Source organism: Ursus arctos, unplaced genomic scaffold, assembly GCF_023065955.2.
Source record: "Ursus arctos isolate Adak ecotype North America unplaced genomic scaffold, UrsArc2.0 scaffold_3, whole genome shotgun sequence".
Taxonomy (NCBI): Eukaryota; Metazoa; Chordata; class Mammalia; order Carnivora; family Ursidae; genus Ursus; species Ursus arctos.
This window is the reverse complement of record NW_026622985.1, coordinates 15,183,299-15,204,500: the sequence shown is the minus strand read 5'-3', so window position 1 is coordinate 15,204,500 and position 21,202 is coordinate 15,183,299. Positions and strand designations below refer to the sequence as shown.

At 36.7% G+C, this 21,202-nt stretch overlaps 1 protein-coding gene across 2 annotated transcripts in view; it reads right to left on the bottom strand.

Annotated features, from left to right (window-relative positions):
• PNPLA8 (patatin like phospholipase domain containing 8) overlaps window positions 1–21,202 on the bottom strand; it is a 48,369-nt gene that overhangs the window by 21,289 nt on the left and 5,878 nt on the right. The window contains exons 2-6 of one of the 2 annotated variants that reach the window (XM_026503190.4): window positions 14,135–15,276; window positions 13,834–13,983; window positions 7,619–7,770; window positions 3,093–3,187; window positions 74–245 (exon numbers count right to left, since the gene is read on the bottom strand). In XM_026503190.4, the coding sequence (XP_026358975.2) occupies window positions 74–245; window positions 3,093–3,187; window positions 7,619–7,770; window positions 13,834–13,983; window positions 14,135–15,184 (1,619 nt within the window). In that variant the 5' untranslated portion in view covers window positions 15,185–15,276. The remainder of the gene's footprint in view (window positions 1–73; window positions 246–3,092; window positions 3,188–7,618; window positions 7,771–13,833; window positions 13,984–14,134; window positions 15,277–21,202) is intronic. The other variant, XM_044385639.3, reaches the window with a different exon arrangement.

Below are 21,202 nucleotides of genomic sequence, written 5' to 3'. Positions count from 1 at the left end.
TCATGTTTCAAATAATATGCACATATTATTTATAGAATCAAACATTTTTTTAAAAAAATGATAAATAACTTACTTAAGAATGTTTTCCCATGTTTGACTGTCATAAAATGCATGGCTCCAACTCATTTTGACTGTTCCAACAATGACATTTTGTGAAAAGACATCAGATCCTAATTTTCGGTAAAGTTCCTCACATTCATCCAAGGGCATATGAAACAATCCCAACATGAATGCTAATATAGCACCTGAAAGAAAGAATGCTTAGTTTTTATCAGCGTTGACATTACAGTACTTATAAGACTTCCTGAGTCACAGACCTGGTTAAAATTCTAGCTCTGATACTTTCTGTGCCATCTGGGACCAACTATTTAACCTCTCAGAGCCCCAATTTTTTCATCTATAAAGATAATAACTAAAATTTATGATGTTCTTACATAGGGATAACACATGTAAAGGGTTTTACCCGGCCTCAATAAGGACTAAATAAATGTTAACCAATGATGATGAGGATTATTTTTAAAATATGGGATTGTTTTACATAAAATTAAATATTACATAATTAAGATATCATGGTCAATAACGTTCTTTCTAACCCTAATAAATTCCTTAGTTTCAGTCACAGAATACAGTATATTTGACAACTTACCAATTCATTAAAATAATTACTCCTTCGAGTTGGTCCGGGGAATAAAATAATTAAAGAAATTAGGTCTCTGGGATATCCTTTTAAATAGCTTTCATATCCTAGCCGCACTTGGTAGGACACACTGCCACCTAGTGTACCTAACTGGCCTAACCCTGAACTAAGGAGAAACGAAGGAGAGAAAGCTTTGGGGATGGGGGGCAAAGACCTATACAGCATCACAGCCTACTGTGAGATTACTAACAACAACAACAAAAATCAGGAACTCATTATCATAATGCATTTTAAATACTGTATGTATTTTATTATACTCAGTCTTATTCTAGTAAAAGATAAAACAGCTTCCGTTTTCAAATAAATTGAATGGCACAACTATATAGTAGAAATTACTTTTTTCAATTTGCAGAAAATCCCTGATTAACACAAGAAATAACTTGCCCAAAAATTAACTGACTTTTAAGTAGAGCTACCATAAGGATGAGCAGGTATTTTAAAATTAAATTTTATTAAACTGGTAAGGATTTTATTACCCTTAGACTAAATATATTAACTTCATAAAAATTCTAAGCACCAACAAAATTTCTACATCAGAATATACAAAATGAAAAAAAGAAAGGGAATTCTAAGCACTTAGCAGAAGTTAAGGCTAACACGAGCCAGAAGACACGATGGAAAGGACGCACTGTGATAAACACAGAAAGGTGCGTATCGTATAAACTGGTATCTGACTCCGCGGATGAATCTCTGTGATTTCCAGTTCTCTGTATTGAGCATCACCCACCAACACTGGTGCCAAAGCAGGATGTTAGCAACACGTGTGAACTGCTCCGAACCACCACAAAATTTAACAGAAATGGTCAGGGTAAAAGCTTCAAAGAAAGTGCAAAAACCTCGGCCACAGGGAAGGTTGCTTTTGAGAAACATTTCCACATTTAAACCAAATTGGGAAATAAATGTTATTTTCCTATCCTGAGAGTCACGATGCATTTTTAAAATATCTCAGAAGTCCCTCTGTGAAGAAACCTGTGTAACTTCCTCCAACCCAACAACTTCCTGTAATCTAACAACTTGAGGAATTCATGTTCCATGGAACATGATAAGAATCATTAATTCCTTATGCTTTTGAATCATTCCTTTAACTGCTCTCATTAAGTTTTCACAACTGAACATCAATTAACATGCCCTTTGGGCATATTTGCCATACTCGACACAGATAATGTAGAGAAATTATTTGATTTTGTTGCTAGTGGTCCTTAGAACTATTTTAATTCAAAAGAATGAGAAAAAAATAGAAATGAAAGCCTATGAAGATAAACTAACATGAAGCGAGAAATTATCAGGTCACGCAGTAAAATATACAGCAAGGATCCACAATCCTCATAGTCCTCGAGTGTTACCTAGGGCATAAGCAACAGCTATGGGTGTCCTGAGGGGCTTAATGCACACATGGGGAGGGCTTGGGTGGATGGATGGGTGACCACTGAGGTAAGGAAATAGAAAAACAAAACAGAACAAAAATTGATCAGATGGTGATTCAAGGAAAACAAAAAATTATGCAGTAACAATCATATTCTAAAGTTGCCAATTTCTTCTATGCGAACACAAAACTACAATTTTAAATGTACCTAGCTATATTAAGAAGTAGGTTTTTAGATGCATAGATTCTCAACATTTATCAATTTAAATTCTGGCTTCAAACAATTAGATTAAGAAATGACGTAAGAAGCAATTTCCTGGGCCCCTGGGTGGCTCCCACGGTTAAGCGTCCAACTTTTTGATTTCGGCTCAGGTCGTGATCTCATGGTCAAGAGGGGAAGCCCTGCCTTAGGCTCCCTGCTCAGCATGGTGCCTGCTTAAGATTTTCTAATTATCATATGGTTTCACTCATTTATGGAACATAAGTAGGAAGATCGGTAGGAAGAAAGGGAAGAAGGAAGGAGGGGGTAAACAGAAGGGGGAATGAACCATGAGAGACTATGGACTCTGGGAAACAAACTGAGGGCCTCAGAGGGGACGGGGGTGGGGGAATGGGATAGGCTGGTGATGGGTAGTAAGGAGGGCACGTATTGCACGGTGCGCTGGGTGTTATACGCAAGTAATGAATCAGGGAACTTTACATCGAAAACTAGGGATGTACTGTATGGTTACTAACATAATATAATAAAAAATTATTATTAAAAAAATAATAAACAAATAAATAAAATCTTAAAAAGATTCTATCCCTCGCCCCCACGTGCACAGGCGCCCCCCCCAACAAAAAAACAAAAAAAACCAAAGCACTGCCTCTGAATGATAACTTACACCCAATAAACATGTTATTAAGTTCATTAAGCCAACTGAAGGATTATTCATCATCAAAACATAGAACTAATACCCATCACTTCAGAGAACGACCATGATTTTAAATGCCTACGGCTGGGACCCAGGGCTTCCATAGAACAGTAATTACCTGTGCTCACACCACAGATGTAGTCAAAGAGCTGATGGACTGGCTTCTGAGTAAGTTCAACCAATTTTCGCAGTGTCTGCAGAGCAACCACACCCCTACAGAAAAAAGGACAAATGAAAATTCCTGTTTCAAGGAATTTTAGTCTTTTTTTTTTTTTTTTAAGATTTTATTTATTTGACAGAGAGAGACAGCCAGCGAGAGAGGGAACACAGGCAGGGGGAGTGGGAGAGGAAGAAGCAGTATCCCAGCAGAGGAGCCTGATGGGGGGCTCGATCCCAGGACTCTGGGATCATGCCCTGCGCTGAAGGCAGACGCTTAATGACTGAGCCACCCAGGCGCCCCTCAAGGAATTTAAGTCTTGAATAGAACAAGCCTACAAGCTGGTTTTCTAGCTTATATGCTAACATGGAAACTGATAATATAAATTAACATCAGTAAAAACTGCCTGTTTTTAAGATCACTTTCAAAACTCCAATACCTAAATAATGGTACAAAACCTGTGTTATAGCAGCACATTTTACATTTATATTAGTATCTCTTTGAATAAGACTAAAAAGATGCCAACATAAGATATTTTTTTAAACACCCCAGACTGTGGAAAATACTTAAAACCTGCACTCACCAGTTCTGGAACACCATATATTGGTTTCTTCTCTCCGCAATATAAGTTGGCTGCCTAAGCAGCCATTCTTGTTTTCTGCGTTTCGCTATATACTTGTATATATTTATAAGTACATATCTATACTTATAAGTATATATACTTATATCTATACTATATATTTCACATTTGTATATACTTTTAAGCTTTCTTTTATTTATTCGTTTTTTAAAACTTTCAACAACTTCAAGACAATGCCCCGCATTAGGGATGTATTAATTTATGCTGCCGACTTTGCTCATTTCTGGATCCTTGCCAAAGGCAGCACAGAGCTTGATGACAAACGTGGAAAATGAAAAGAGGCCAGGAGATGTAGGCCAATTCACGATGTGTGTAATGTGTGAACAATTCTTAACGCTGGGAGAATATATGGAAACAATGAAATGGTCTAAACCCAATACAAGATGTGGGGCAGAGAGGTCCTGGCTATAGTCAGGCATCACCAAAGACAACACCAAATACAACGTAGAATGTCAAAGTGTGCTTTGATACTGCTAACAGGAAATCACTAGAAAATACTGTAACATTAAAGCAGAAAACCAGAAACGCTGATTTGCTTTGTAATTTTTTTTTTTAAAGATTTATTTATTTATTTATTTGACAGAGACCGCCAGCGAGAGGGAACACAAGCAGGGGGAGTGGGAGAGGAAGAAGCAGGCTCCTAGCGGTGGACCCTAATGTGGGGCTCGATCCCGGAATGCCAGGATCACGCCCTGAGCCGAAGGCAGATGCCTAACGACCGCGCCACCCAGGCACCCTTGATTTTCTTTGTAATTTTAAGAAGTAATATGGATTTGAAGAGAGGTAAGAGAAGACAAGAGGGCTTATCAAAGAGATACATCATGAAATCAAAGTGAAACATGAAGAACTAGAGATAATGCCAGATAAATATACTTAACAATGTGACCCCTATTATCTTACAAAAAGAAATAAAACATGCACATACATTCTCATGCAAGAAAAAAGATTTGAAGAAATAAATCAAAATATTTAAAAGCTGGGAATTGTGAGCTATAATTTTTTGTTTTGCTGCTTTTATATTTTTCTTTTTTTTTCTTTCCAAGTTTTACTTGTATAATCAGGAAAAAAACTTTTAAAATGCTGTATTTATAAATTAATTCAAGTCAAATTTAGAAATAAACGCACTTGCCAGGTTGATTCTCTCAGCCTAACACTGTACCGGGCTCTCATATACAAAAGAAAGAAAAGGTATGGGTTCTTTTTCTCCCAAGCCCTCATACCCTTCCTCCTCTCAACACAAACTTCCCATCCTGGCTGCTTTCTCATGTTCCCCTCAAGCAAGGCTTCTCAGCAGCAGCACGAGTGACATTTCGGGCCAAGTCTTTGCTGTTGGGCTGTGCTGTGCATTGTAGGATTTCAGCCTCAACTGCCCTCTTCTCACTAGACTCAAGTGATGGTCCCCCAGTTCCAACCACCAAGAACACCTCCAGACACTGATAAATGTCAGGGCGGTAAAATCACCTCCAGCGGAGAACTGCTGATCTAAATATCTCCCTTCATCCCAATCCACCTTTAGATTTTCCCAAATGTCTTCAATTTCCTCCAGGAATGACTGAAAAGCTCCTATTCTATAAAATTAAATACTTATTGGTCCCAAAGCTCTTTTCAACATACCTCCCTCAGTCTAAATAGATAGTTGAATGTTCTTGACTGTTCCTTCAGATCTCTACTCAAATATTTGTTATTTCTTTAAAAAGAAGTCACAGTCACATCGGTGGCTGCCAAAGGTGGTGGGATGGGTGGGGCTGACAAAATGGGTGAAGAGATCAGAAGGTTACACAATAAATAATACGATAAATACTCAGTCCCCGGGATGTAAGGTACAACATGGGAGCATAGTTAATAATACTGTACTGCATATCTGAAAGTTACTAAGAGTTAATCTTAAATATTCTCATCCCAAGAAAAAAAACTATTAATTGTGTGGTGATGGATGTTAACTAGACTTGTAATCATTTTGCAAAATACACAGATATCATATCATTGTATATCTGAAACTAACATCAAGTCATCATCTCAGATTTTTTTTAAATTGAAAAAAAAAGTCATAGTCATGATCATTCTCTAAAATAGCACTATTACTCTTTATCACTTTGCTTTCTTTTTCTTCATAGCACCCCTTACTATTCAATAATACATTTTTGCTTTGCTGTTTGTTCTTTCCTCCTCTGGAATGCTAGTACCATGAAGACTTGGATTTCGTCTCTTTTGCTGAGTTATTCCCAGATCCAAATCAGTGTTTAGAACATGGTAAGCACTCAGTAACTGTTAGCTGACTTAATGAATGATACCATCCTTTCCATCTGCTCTGAACTTAATGGCAGAGAGGGCAGGCTTCTTCCTGCTCCTCAGTGAAATTCCTTACTCATTTAACTGCCACTCTCCTTGCTTCCCAACACTTTGAACCAATTCTATGAACTAGAATGATTCTCTCCAATTCGTTACCACTTCATCTATCATATGAATGATGTCCACCTTCTTGAATTATTTCACTTCCGTAAGAAACATCCAAAAGATCTTCCAAAGACTTGTCTCTCCTCAATCAACTCACTCTCCATTTGCCAAATTAGCACTTCTATACTGTGTGAAGCCTTATATTCAACATGTTGAAAACAGAACTTTCTCAATACCATCACCTCCTCCCATTTCCCTGCAATTCTGTCCCAGTCATCCATAGGATCTCTATTTAAGAGCACCCCTGACCTCCCCTTCTATATCCAATCTCCCTTTTCTTCAAAGTTTTCTTGCATATTTTTCCTTCCTCCTGCTTCCCACTGCCACCATCCGAAGTTGTTATTTCATTGTCGTCTGCCTAGATTATTAAATAGCCTTCTTCCCTCATCACTCACACCGTTATTCACACTGGTGTCAAAATTAAAAGAATCTGGCTGACATACAGGATTTTAGAATTTAATAAAAAAATAACGGTAGTACGGGGACGTACAAAATAGTAACTGGCAAGGCAGCGGAATCAGAGAACGAATCAGAGAGGTAAAGTAATCAAAGAACAGGCAGGACACGTACTATCAATTTCAGAGGTAAGAGCAGAGATGGGAGGAAACTAGAATCCAAGCTAGAAAATCTGGGGGGAGGGGGCGAAGGCTAACACCAAAGGATCTAACCAACAAGTAGTAAGGAACTAGACAAACTAGTAAGAAGCAGCACGGATTAACTGCCAGTGGTAAGAATGGAGTCTGGTGGTGAAATCTCCTTCTGAGCTAAGAATGCATTCAGTATCTCTCATGGAGCACCAGAATTGCCATCTGCAAGTGAAGATGTGGGGAGTCAGAAAGTTACTGACATAGACTCCTTTTATAAACATCACTTTAAGTGACTAGCTGACTGATAAACATGGGGAAGATAAACATAAGTAAAGAAAACTAACGTTACCAAACATTGCCAAGATTTTAAGAGAGTCATGGTTGAAACAGTGTCCTAAACTAACAAAAAGGTCTGAAAAGACCAAACTGAAATAAGTACTAGGTCAAATTAAAATAAAAGCAAATTCAGGTGTATGTTAAAGAAGTTCTTGGGGCGCCTGAGTGGCTCCGTTGGTTAAGTGGCTGCCTTTGGCTCCACGATGAGCATGATGCCTGCTTGAGATTCTCTCTCTCTGCCCCTCCCCCTCACTCATGCTCACTCTTGCTCTAAATTAATCTTTAAAAAAAAAAAACAAGACCAAGAAGCTCTTAGGTTGATAAATAAATTAAGAAAAACTATTTCATGTTTTATTTTTAAGATTTGTTTTTACAATGATATAGCTACTATAATTACAAATAATCAGTTAAAAAAATTTCTCAGGCTGAACTGGATCCACAGATTTAAAAAACCATTTTCCTAGCTTTACCTTGTTCCTCCACCATCAATTGTAAGAATTCGGATTCCTCTTCCTTTCACTGGATCCACATAGCCAATTAAGGCCAAAATTTCTCTAACTGCAGCCTGAAGCGTTTCATCCTTAATTTGTCTTAATCTTAATAAATACGGAATAATTTTTTCCTGTATTGAGAGAAAAAATATTTTATTGCTTTTGTCAAATCAAGAATGAAAATGTATGATTATTTTTAACCGACATATGTAGATCATCACATATAATCACAGTGCCAGTGTTTATTACTTTCCCAATAATCTTAAATATTACTTTTTAACATATTAATGTCAATTAATATTTAAAATATATTTCTTCTAGTATCTAGGTTAAAAATTAACCTCAGTCCAAATATTTTCTTTAAAAGATACAATACTTAATAATTAGAAAAAATATAATTCGCTTAACACAAATTTACAAAGTATTAATTGTTACAACAAAAGGTTAACATTATAAATTGTATAAGCTATTTTCTCCAAATCCTAAAGATCACATTCTTCACAGTCATCACTGGAAATTAAACTTGTTATCAAAAGAAGAACAAACCACCTTGCGCACATGGGATATAAGGGTAGCTCATAGTGAAATACGAACGTCAATAAATATAATGAAGGTAGAAGGCAAAAGCTGACCATTACAACAAATTCAAATTCACTACATTTAAATAACTAGTTTAAACAAAACTAGGACTTTGAGATTCTAAGTGTTTAACTTCATACTATCCCAAAGTCCATTGTTGATCAAAGGCAAGAGCTTAAATCCTAGGGTTCTACACTAAGTTTACCACAGATTCTCCAGGTTCTGTACACACAAGCCTCTAATCTGGTCAAACCCCAGGTTTAACGAAGTCGTTGACTAGTAGCCACACTTGTGCTATGTAACCTTCAGTAAATTAAAAAAAAAAAATTCCCACGTATCACTCATTTTGCTTCTTTTTTATGATAAATCAAATCTGAAATAGTACTGTTCTAAATTCCTTTTCAGTTGCTTTTAGCCCTGGCTAATGTTGAGCTCCAAGGCCCCACGAGAAGAACCTGAACGGTGGTGGAGCATGGGAATGTAAATTTTCATTTCTGGTTAGAACAGTCTCTTTGCAAGAACAATTAGAAAATTTTAATTAAAGACAAAAGAAGTTCCATCTGTTTAAAAGCATCAGAGGAATGCTAAAGCAATGAGGACAGGAGGGGCTAGGAATCTAGAGAGGAGATAATTGCCAAGAAGTGAGCTGAGGCGCACCTGGGTGGCTCAGTTGGTTAAGCGCCTGCCTTTGGCTCAGGTCATGATCCCGGGATTCCGGGATCGAGCCCCACATTAGCCCTGCTCAGCGAGGAACCTGCTTCTCCCTTTCCCCTGTGCTGGTGCTCTCTCAAATAAATAAATAAAATCTTAAAAAAAAAAGTGATCTCATAAACTATAGCTTTTCTTCCCTTGAGGCATTTGCTTATGTGAGGAAGAAGCAAAAGATTAAAAAACTGGGACTGATTCAGACAGAGGGCCATAAACCCATATTATATGTAATACATATATATTATATGTAACATACACATATTATATGTAATATACACCATATAAAAACTTTTACCCATAATATATACGGAAATTCTCCAAATTGTTAAGAAAAAGCTGGTCAACCCAAAGGAAAAATGCGTAAGACCTGGAACAGGCACTTCACAAAGGAAGTATACAAATGGCCAATAAACACTGAAAAAGGTGCTAAACTTCAGTTACCAGAGAACTGCAAATTAAAGCCACAATTTAATATCACTAAACATCCAACACAATGTCTAAAATGAGAAAGATAAAGTGTCAGAGAGGAAGTGTAACTACCAGAAGGTCGATAAAATTTTGGTGAAAGTATAAATTGGTATAAACACTTTGCAAAACCATTTGGCAGTATCTACTAAAGATGAAACTATGCATACTTCATGGCCAGGACCACTACTCTTGGGTATACGCTCCCAACGAAATAAAGACCTGTGTTTTCCGAAAGATACGTGCCCGAAGCACTATTCCTAAATACTCCCAGATTGGAAACTATCCCAAAGTCCATCAGCACTAAAATGGATACATTGTTCTATATTCATACCACAGAATACATCACAATGAGAATGTTTCATAACCATACCCCACACTGAAGGTTCTCACAAATAATGTCAAGTGAAGCAAACAAGATACAAAAGAGCACAAGCTGTACCATTCCATTTGCAGAACATGCAGGAAAAGGCAAGAGTAATTTAGACTGCTAAAAATCAGGAGAACTGGTCAATCTCTTTGGAGATAGTGACTGGAAGGGGGCATAAAGGGTTGAGGGCTATATAGATGTTTCCAATTTTTGAAAATTCATGGAATTGTATGCTTACATATACTTTTCTGCCCATGATATTTTTATAAAAAGATAAAGTCACGTGAATGAACTTGGGGCCCCTACCAAAGTTGAGATGAATTCAGTATTCAAAAAAAGGGGGGGATGAAAAGAATTATCAAAACACAATTTATGAAAAACTAGGAGCTCATAATGATAGTTTTCAAAAATGCCAAAGAATTCATGTCACCAATGAGGCAGCTTTTAAAACATCTTTTTACTTTGAAAATTGGTGACCAAGGAAACTAATCATTTTTCTTGCTTATCCTGTAAAATTGGTCTTTGAGAGTAACCAAATAGCTTTAGCTGGTAAAGAAAAGCTCTACTTTTACAGAACAATATCAATTACAACGTAGAAGGAGTGGCAGAATTAGTAATTTATCATTCTGCAACCCTAATGAAATGACTAGTTCTGGGAACAATTAGGTTAATGGCTGATGGGATTATGGTTCTAGCCTAAATGTCCAATGAGAAGATCAGACTGTCATCTCTCTAATCCAGTGGTCAACACTGGTTTTTCAACCAACTATGCGTGTTCTGATATGATGGAAATGAGGCATGTGACATATACAGTGTGCTCTAACAAAAAATGTTTAACTCAACCAAGTCTTTATATTTATGTTCCAGTGTTCAGCAAATAAAAAGGAACAAGGAATACATCAAATTACATCAATGACAAGGAAGCCACATACCAGCCTGGTCTCTTCAATTAGCTCTGAAGATGTGGGTAAGGAGGAACAGCACTACAAGTGACTTAGGGAAAATAACCAGATGATATGTATGGTCTAGACTGGACCCTCGCTTGGACCCATTCAGTTACACAAAGAACATTTTCGACTTGGATATAGAATGGGATGACAATTTACTGATACAGAGAGGTGTACGTTACAAACTGAAAAAAACGCAATAAAAAACAGACTACAAAGCAGAACATACAGAATGACTTTATTCTGGTATATTATGTATATGCATAGAACAAATTTCTAGAGAAATACCGTGGGAGACATTACTAATGTTCACCAATATCCAATTTGCTGCTCCTTCCAGGCACACGAAGGCAATACTTCTCTGGCCAATGCAATTGAGCAGGGTAAGTCAGCCGTGAGTAGAAGAAACGTACGGCACTTTCTGCTGAAATACTCTGACCTTGCTAGACTGATCATGGAGGCCTCATATGGAAACATACGAGAACAAGATCAAAGTAGCCACCACACAGAGGTTCACTGTCCTGGAGAGTCACCCAACCCCCAGGCTACTTTGCACAAGGGACAAATAAGCTTCTGTTGTGTTAAGCCACTGAGGTTTAGGTATTGTTTATTAGAGTTTAACTTGACTTAATCTGACTAATACAAATAGACACTAATAGATTTACAGTGGTAATCTCTGGGTAGCAGAAAGCTGTTATTCTTATTTCCTTATTTTTATTTTTTACAAAGTTTATGCTGCCTCTTTCTTTCTTTCTTTTCTTTCTTCTTTCTTTCTTTTTTTAAAGAATTTATTTATTTATTTGACAGAGAGAGAGACAGCCTGCGAGAGAGGGAACACAAGCAGGAGGAGTGGGAGAGGAAGAAGCTGGCTCCCACCTGAGGAGCCTGATGTGGGGCTCAATCCCAGAATGCCAGGATCACGCTCTGAGCCGAAGGCAGACACTTAAGGACTGAGCCACCCAGGCGCCCCAATGCTGCTCTTTTCTTAAAATAATAAAAGGTTACTTTTTTATTAAAAAAAATAGTGAAAGGGGGCACCTGGGTGGCTCAGTCGTTAAGCGTCTGCCTTCAGCTCAGGGCGTGATCCCAGAGTCCAGGGATCAAGCCCCGCATCGGGCTCCCTGCTCTGTTGGGAAGCCTGCTTCTTCCTCTCCCACTCCCCCTGCTTATGTTCCCTCTCTCACTGCCTGTCTCTCTGTCAAGTAAATAAATAAATTCTTTAAAAAAAAAAAGTGAAGGATACTACCTTCACCAACAATGAAAAACTCATCAAAGGCAATTTCCTAGACGTGGCTGCCATACATGCAGAAGCTTACATACATACATACATATATATATACATACACACACACACATATGAGAGGAAACTAGTTTATCAAAAACAATGCACTCTGATTTGGCCACCAAAAATCTGATACACAAAATAGGGAAATTCATATAAATGTTTTAGAACAAACAATTCTAGCATTTTTCAAAAGCTCAATTCTTTTGAATAATGAAAACTTCATTGGGAAAGTTCACACGAGAGTGTGCATGTTAACATGCCTTAATTTATCAAGTTAATTCTTTTTGAGATGCTTTTTACTTAAGAAAATGATAAGAACTTTTTACAGACTATCCAGATTTTCAATCATACTTGATCAGAATATACATTCCTGTAACACATTACTCCTTGGTATTGAAGGGTCTTAGATGTGAGATCAGGAATGCAAAATAAAAGAGCCCTCGAAGTTTCTACTAGCATGACTATTCATAATAGACTAAAACTGAAGAGTAATCAACAATTCATCAGTAGTACAATAAATAAATTGTGACACATTCACACCATGGAATATAAAAGCAACAGGAATGAACGTTCTACAACTACTCACAACAATGTGAATGATGACTACCAACATGATGAATGAAAAAACCCAATCACAGTAATTTATATAATGTACAAAAAAACCCAAAACTAATCTAATCTAAACTAATTTGGGGAGATCGTGACTGAAGGGGGCACTAGGGAGGCTTCTGAAGTGCTGGTAAATTCTGTTCTTCACCTGGGCGCCAGTTACATGGATGCGTTTAGTTTGTGAAAACGTCACTGAACTTGATTCCTGTAACCCCAAGTTGTTTAGACTTCAATAAAACACTTTCTTAAAGTTCTTTAAAGTATGCAATTCTATGTATGATCTTGGCTTTCAGTATATCCCTGAAATGTTAAATGGACTTAAAAGCATACCTACCTTTGGAAAATTTGTCTTTTAGATAAGAGATTATCTATGAAAGATAATCCCCAATTTTATGAACATGAAATTCTAAAGTTTAGCTTTATAATGTATGAATTACACAATATGAAACTACAGAAGGCTACCTTAAAGACTTAGATAACTTCAGCAAGATGGTTGTCAAAAAATGGAATAAATATGAACTAAGTTAACTTAAAATTTTCTGAAAGGCAAGTTAAAAATAAGCATTAACAGATCTCTAATCAAACGTTAACATTATCTGTTCATTATATATTTGTAAATTGATTAAATATTACAAATCATCTTAGCAGTGCAGATGGAAACTCAACCACATCATTCATATTTTATAGTATTAATCTGAAAACAGTCTGTTTAAATGGGCCTAAATTACCTTCACTATTTTATATTTGAAAAAACTGAGGCCAAGAAAAGTTAATCATTTTATTAATATAATTATCAATCGAATTATCATTAAGATCATTAAAATGTTGACTTGTAAATACAAAAAGATCATGAAATAAAAATTAGCAATGGTTTTACCTCTGAATTACACCTCCTGTCTTAAAAGAGTAGTTCTATAGCATAAACACATTTAAGAAAAATTTGGCAACTATCTGGCAATTCAATGAACACACTGAGATTTATCTTCTAAGTATAGATAGTAGTACCAATAGCATAATTTATCATCACAAAATAAGAGAGACAATTTAGCATAATATATATATAATAGAATAAGTGGGCAATTCCTGATTCTATGACACATCATGTGTATGATGAAAACCATAAAAATATGTAAATTAAAAAAATGAAAGGTACTGATTGCCTTCTCCATTTTAGAAAGAGCATCCGTATTTTTATTCCAAGACAAAACCAGATTAAATAAATTAGAATTACCTTGACAGCCACTCCTTTCCCTTCAGGAAATTCTAGAAGATGAAAAGTCAGTTCCTCAACCCTGTTGATGCAGAGCTTTGGGTCAGTTGTTCTTCTCAATGCTTGAACTAACGCCCGGGTTCTGTTATCAATGCTCACTCTCGCAATAATCTACAAAGACATATTAAAATATATATGATTAGAATGTGAAACTGCTCTAGTAATACCAACACGTGATTAAAGTTTCTTAGGTCCCATAGGGAAATGTAATTTATGCATTTGCCAAAAATTAAAACGTCCAGCGACACTGGTAAGGACTTGCCTTTTCTCGCTGAAGAGATAACCGCTTTTTCTCCTCTGCGTTTTTGTCTTTGCTGACAGGCTGCTCAGCTTTAACAGCCTCTTCCTGTTCTTCGGGCTGGCTCTTGGAGTCATACTTTAATTTGGGGACAAGTCCACCAATATAACCACCTACTAAAGCTTGGACACCTTCGGTGGGGCGAGAAAGAAAGTTAGCAATAGTCTGTTTAGTAGAAACTGGAAGAGCCTCAGGTGTCCCGCCTGCACTTGCAGGCTTGTCCACAGAATACGAAGAAGATTCTGAATCTAGCTTGTCAGTCAGGACGCCAGGATCTGGAGAGCTCGATTTCTCTTCTTCAACCTTTTTATCTTCAAGTTTGTCCAGGAAATGTTTACTTTCCTTTTTTTGAGACATTCTTTCCTCACGTTTGAAGTATGAATTAATATGATTTGATAAAAAGTAGAATGACTCTCCAAACTTTGTGGTTATACTACTTGTGTAACGAAAAAGGCTTTGTTTACCTACATCTTCATCTTTATCTAGAATATGACTTTCTGAGAAAGAACTCTTTTCTACTGATTTGTCGCTGTATTTTTTCAGAGATTTGATGGCTTGTTTAATGCTTGTCTGTTTTAACCAGCCACTATCTGATACTTTTCTTAATATTCGAGAACTTGACTTAAATTGAGCTAAGCGTGAGATCATTTCATTTTGAGTGCCAAAAATAGCCTTTGAAACAGAGTTCAAAGTACTTTTAATACGGGACATACGAATGCTCACTTTTGTAAGTCCCTTGGGAGTAGAAGTGCTAAGTTTCAAAATTCCAATATGTAAACCATGGTTATTTGGAGAGTAACAGTGCTTGCTGCAAGAATGGGCTTCACTTTTGGTCAATTTACATCTTATTTTGCTTGTATGAAAACCTCTTTGTAGACTGACGTGGCTTATCCTCCAGTAATGTTTAGGTGAGCATAAGAAATGCAGTTGCTTGCTTCTCTGCTTCCCACAAAGACTTCTTGCATTACTAAGGAGGTAAATATAATATATATCTATAGTCAAATTAATAGACATAACTTAAAATTATCATTTATTCTCTATATGTTATGATTTTCACTTCATTCCTGAATGCTTCATTTAAGAAATGCCATAATTCATGGTCTTACCTGAAATAGCAAGAAAAAAAAATTAGGATTCAAGGTAAAATTGAAAATGGGTATAAGATAAAATACATTTTTACTTGAACTAAACTCAGCAGCTTGTCTCAAACAAAGATAGAATAATATATTTCCATTAGGGATAATGCAGATTTGACTTTTAAGCTCACAGAAGACAATTCATTTTTCAGTACAGAATTCAGTGAAAAAAGAAAGTGAGTAGTAGGATGTTTCGTGAGAACTAATTTAGGAAAACTACCAAATACCTAAGTTTTCCTACAACACATAACTAAATATGCAATTTACATACTATGCTATTTTTCTTCCTTGTCAAAGTCTGGACTAGTTTAGGTGACTAAACTAGACTCTGAGTTCTTCGAAAGCATCAAGTCTTATACTACCTCATTCATTGCAAACCATTTATAGAATATTTAATTTACACAGACATGGTGCTAGATGCTGAGACCACAATGACAAACAGGAGAGGAAGGAACTTTCAGTCTAGAGCTACAGATAGCCATGCAAAAATCACTTCACTATCTAGGTTGTATTTGTTAAATCAAAGAAGTCTGACTAGAAGCTATGTGCCACATCTAACAGACTAAGGGTTCATAACCACAATATAAGAAGAATGCAAACAAATAAGAAAAGAAAGATTAATCTAATAGAAAAATAGGCAAAGGACATTAACAGGCCAGTTTATGTAGAATAAGAAGAAGAAATACAAACAGTAAAATTATGAAAACATCCTTTACCACATCAAAGAAAAATACCAATTAAAACATAGTTTGTTCTTTCAATAAGTAAAAATGTAAATGGATGCTAATATCCAGTATTAATAATGGGCTGGAGAAATGGGACACAAAGGGCTATTTGACAGTATCTAATGAAATCTTAAATACCATCTATCACAATTTTAAAGACACATATTTTTTGATCAGCAATTTCACTATTAAAACTCTATTAAGAATCCTACAAAAAGGGCGCCTGGGTGGCACAGCGGTTAAGCGTCTGCCTTCGGCTCAGGGCGTGATCCCGGCGTTCTGGGATCGAGCCCCACATCAGGCTCCTCCTCTATGAGCCTGCTTCTTCCTCTCCCACTCCCCCTGCTTGTGTTCCCTCTCTCGCTGGCTGTCTCTATCTCTGTCGAATAAATAAATAAAATCTTTAAAAAAAAAAAAGAATCCTACAAAAATACTTGTATAAGAGTGCAAAAGTAGATATATACACATGCCCTAATACATTGCTTGAGATAACAGAACAATGAAAAACAACTCTAAAGGTCTTCTAGCAAGGGATGGCTCAATAAATTATGGCATGGATATACAGCAGAATGTGTTACCATATCATATTCTGTAGCAATTAAAGGAAATTAGATGATCTGCATACCCTTCATATACACTACGGTGAAAAAGGCCAGCTGCAATACTACATGCACCAAACACACGTGGAGATATGAAGAGGTAAACAGGTAGCTGTTAGGCAATGAAAGACAGCAAACCTATGCATGCAGTTTAAATGTGTGGCTGTCCGCACATGCGCGCGCACACACACACACGCACACGCACACACACACACACACACACACACACAGATTCTGAAAGGATAAGCACCAATTTGTTTATTCTTATGAACCAAGGCGTGGGATCAAAAGACAATAAGGAGGGGGGCTTTTTCTTTTCCCTTTTGTATTGTCTGTATTTTTTACAATGAGCAGGTATTCCTTTTGTAATTAGAAAAAGCAAACAGAAAAGAAGAAAAGAAAAAGCTAATGGTTTAGAACACTTTTAACAGAAGGTGCCATGTGAATGGTGACAGTGGATATCCAGGTACGTCCAAAAAACAAAAATAAAAAGACACTAAAAACTGGACAAAGTTAAAAAGGAATTCATCAAGTGGAAAGTTGAGAAAAGGAGAGAATTTTAGATAATGGTAAAAAAATAAACACAAAGACAAAAAGCATTTAAGAAAGCACACACAGTATGGGCAAAAATTGCAAGCAGTTTAGTTTTACCCCAGGACCTAGAGAGAGTAAGTGAGAATAATGAGGGAGAGGTAGAAGATGATATTGCAAAGATGGTTTGGGGCCAGATTAGGAAGGCTCTTACAAATCTTGCCAAGGAGATTAAAGATCAGACTGTCAATGAAGTATTTTAAGCAAAGGAATGACACTAGAAAGAGGATTCCAGCAGCATTCTGACAGAATGGAACAGACAGGACTGAGAAAGAGAGAAACCCAGAACCTACTGTGACTGTTCAGATTACAGTCTAAACTAAAGTCTTTCTAAATCCCATGTGAACATATGATTTTAAAATACCCAATTTTACAGAGAGGCAGAGAGAAAAGAAACCAACCTATCTGCCTTTCCGGCTTTTCTGAATTCCTCAGGACTTAGAGTCAATGAATAAGCTGAATTAACATGTAGGCCCCACAATCCCCAACCCAGAAATATTTGATAAAATATATTAAAGTACTTGTGAATAAAAAGCCATGCTCAAAACCAATAAAGGACTCCTACAACTCAACAACAACAAAATCAAATAACCCAATTAAAAAAACGGGCAAAGAACCTGAATAGACATTTCTCCAAAGAGGACATACAAATGGCCAACAAGCATACGAAAAGATGCTCAACATCACTGATCGTCAGAGAAATGCAAACCAAAACCAAATGAGATAGCACTTCAAACGCATAAGGATGGCTATGATTAAAAACAAACAGAAAATAACGCGTTGGCAGAGACGTGGAGAAGTTGGAAGCCTTGTGCACTGTTAGTGGGACTGTAAAATGGAGCAGCTGCTATGGAAAATACTATTGTGGTTCCTCAAAATAGTAAAAATAGAAATACCATATATCTAGCAACTCAACTTGTGGATACATATCCAAAGGAATTGAAAGAGGTGTTTGCACACCTGTGTTCATAGCAGCACACAACAGCAGAGGTGGAAACAACTCAAATGTCCATGGACAGAAAAACAAAATGTGGAATTTACCTATAATAGAATATTATTCAGCCTTTAAAAGGATGGAAATCCTGTCACATGTTTCAACAGGGATGAAATCTGAGAACATTATTTAAAGTAAAACATGCTTGTCACAAAAGGACAAATACTGTATGATTTCACTTACGTAAAGTATCTAGAGTATTCAAAGTCATAGCTATAGAAAGCAGAATGGTGGTTTCTAGGGGCTGGGGGAATGGGGCAAAAGGGGTTGTTTAATGGGCACAGAGTTTGAGTTCCACAAGATGAAAAAGTACTGGAGAGCTATTTTACAACAATGTGAATGTGCTTAATGCCACTGAACCACATACTTAAACACGGTTAAGATGGTAAATCTTATAATACTTACTTTTATTACAAAAAAAAAACCCAAACAAAAACCCAACAGTGGTAAATCTATAGTGGAGAAATCACAAGCCTGGATCTTCTTCAGTCACATTGCCTTGAATGGTACACAGATCCTAAGCAAATGAAAACTAGTCAGAGCTGGTGAACCCCAAGGGGGTTCAGTAGAATCAACCAAAAGTACCATGAAAGGGGGCACCTGGGTGGCTCAGTCCATTGAGCTTCTGACTCTTGGTTTCAGTTCATGACTTGATCTCAGGGTATGAGATTGAACCCCGCCTCCCGCACCGCACTGGCTGGGAGTCTGCTTCAGATTCTTTCTCCCTCTTCTCCCCACTCTCACACATGTGTGCTCTCTCTCTCTCTCACAAATAAATCTTTAAACAACAACAACAACAACAACAGAAAACTACCATGAAAGGTAGTTCCAAAACTCACGGCAAATGGGCTATTTTACTTGACATGACCAAGAGAAGAACTGAGTTGACATTTTACTGGAGACCTGAATTAAGTAAGAAAGCAAACTATTAAAATCTGGGGAAAAAAGCATTCAAGGCAAAGGAAAAAGCAAACAAGGCTTTGGAGACAGTAATGAGCTCTGTCTACTCAAGACTAGAAGAACAACCAGGAAGTTGAAAGTAAGTAAAAAACAGGGAAAATTGTGGAAAAATGGGCCCAACAATCAAGCAGAAGACAGACCTATACAAGCCGAAACTACAGTAATGGGTCTGAATTGTTTCTTTCCAATGACATAACTCTCATGACCAATTATGAATACACCTAACAACAAGGCACTGAAATACAGTATATAAAGCAAAAAAAAAAAGAAGAAGAAGAAGAAGGAACAATTACAGAAAGACCAGACAATTTCATGATCACAATATTTAATACACCTCTTAGAAGCTACAATTATCAAGCAAAAATTAATAAACAAAGAGACCTGTCAACAAAATCAACAAGCTTAATTTAACTGCTCCCAAATCACAACACTAGTAAATGCAGATAAAAGTTTTGAGAGTAATTCTGCTGGAACAAAAGTTAGACTGCAAAAAGATAAAGAGAAGAGTGTCAAGTGGCAGGTGCCATCACCTACTGAGAAAAAAGCAAGGGAGAGTAGGGTACCTATTAATAGGGTAGTATAAAAACAGTGGAGGAATAAATACAATAGGGAGGTTTAGACCAACCTCTAGGGAATGCAATTGCGTTTTAACTGAAGGAAATAAGGGAATTCCTAGCTGCAGGCGCAGCTGAGGATGGAAAGAATGAATCTACACAGGACTTCCCTTGGTTATTGCAAGAATGCAGGCATAAAGTGACACGGGTCTGAATTAAGGTAATGATACTGTCCTGGAGGAAGGGTTACTCTGAGCCACACTTCGAAAGTGGGGAAACAGCAAAACACAGGACTTGATAACAAGGAAGAAATTGGGGTAAGGAGAAGATGTCAAAACAACTCAAGTGTTTTTATTCAGACACACAGGGAGAATACCATTTGTGAATATGAGATGACTGGGAACAGGACCAATTTAATATGAAAGAAAAATCGCTTGGATGAAGTAACATGGGACATTCAAATGGAGACGTACTATAGGAACACAGGCTGTGGTTTATGTCTGGAGTTACCAGGACTACGACAACTAAAAACCTAAGACTGAATTTACCCGCCCCCCCCCAAAAAAAGATTTATAAAAATAATTCCTGGGAATTCGGGATCACAGCTTCTCTTCCTTGAAAAATGGTTACACAAACACACACACACTATATATATATATATATATTTTTTTTTTTTCCATAACATTTCAGGACTCATGGACCTATTAAAGTATTCCTTAGATTTGAAAATTAAAAACTCTGGTTTCTTTAGAAAGAAGAACAAGGGTAGAGCCTTGACTGACATCCAGAGTTAGGAAGAAGCAGTCTTCCCAGAAAACAAAAAGCACAGGTAAAAAAGATCTCCTGAAAAGATCAGGGTCATGGAAACCAATACAACAGCAAGTTCTAAAAGGAACTGGATAATGAACAAAGTAAAATATATAACACGACAGAGAAAGATTATAACTAAGACATGACATGACAGAAAGGTGTCCAAGGCTGAGTTCTAACTCTGACCTTTTCGCAAATATGTGTCCCACTAGTGAGGCAGTATGTACCCTTCAGCACAATTCCTTTGTCATTCCTTAGCAAAAGAACAACTCAGTACAAGCTGTACTTTTATCAACTTTGCAAGTGATGCAAATAAATACATCAGCTAGTCAACTGATGTTTTCTCTCAACTTCACTATAAAGACATTCTCTCAAGATTTTAATGTAGATCTAAGACAGAAATAGAAAAGCAAGATCAACATTGAGAAAAAGTTTGATAACAGAAATTATGAAATAAGAACATGTTCTTACAATGAAAGTACAAGTAAATCGCGCAATTTAACAAAATAATTACAATGGACTTGAAACAACTAGAGGCATCAATTCCCGGCTCACAGTTTAATACACTTTTTTTTAAAACTCTCGGATTTAAAAATTCTTACTATTTCACTGTTTTAACAGCATTTCCTCAACACAGTGAAGCATACTTTTGTCAGTTTGAAA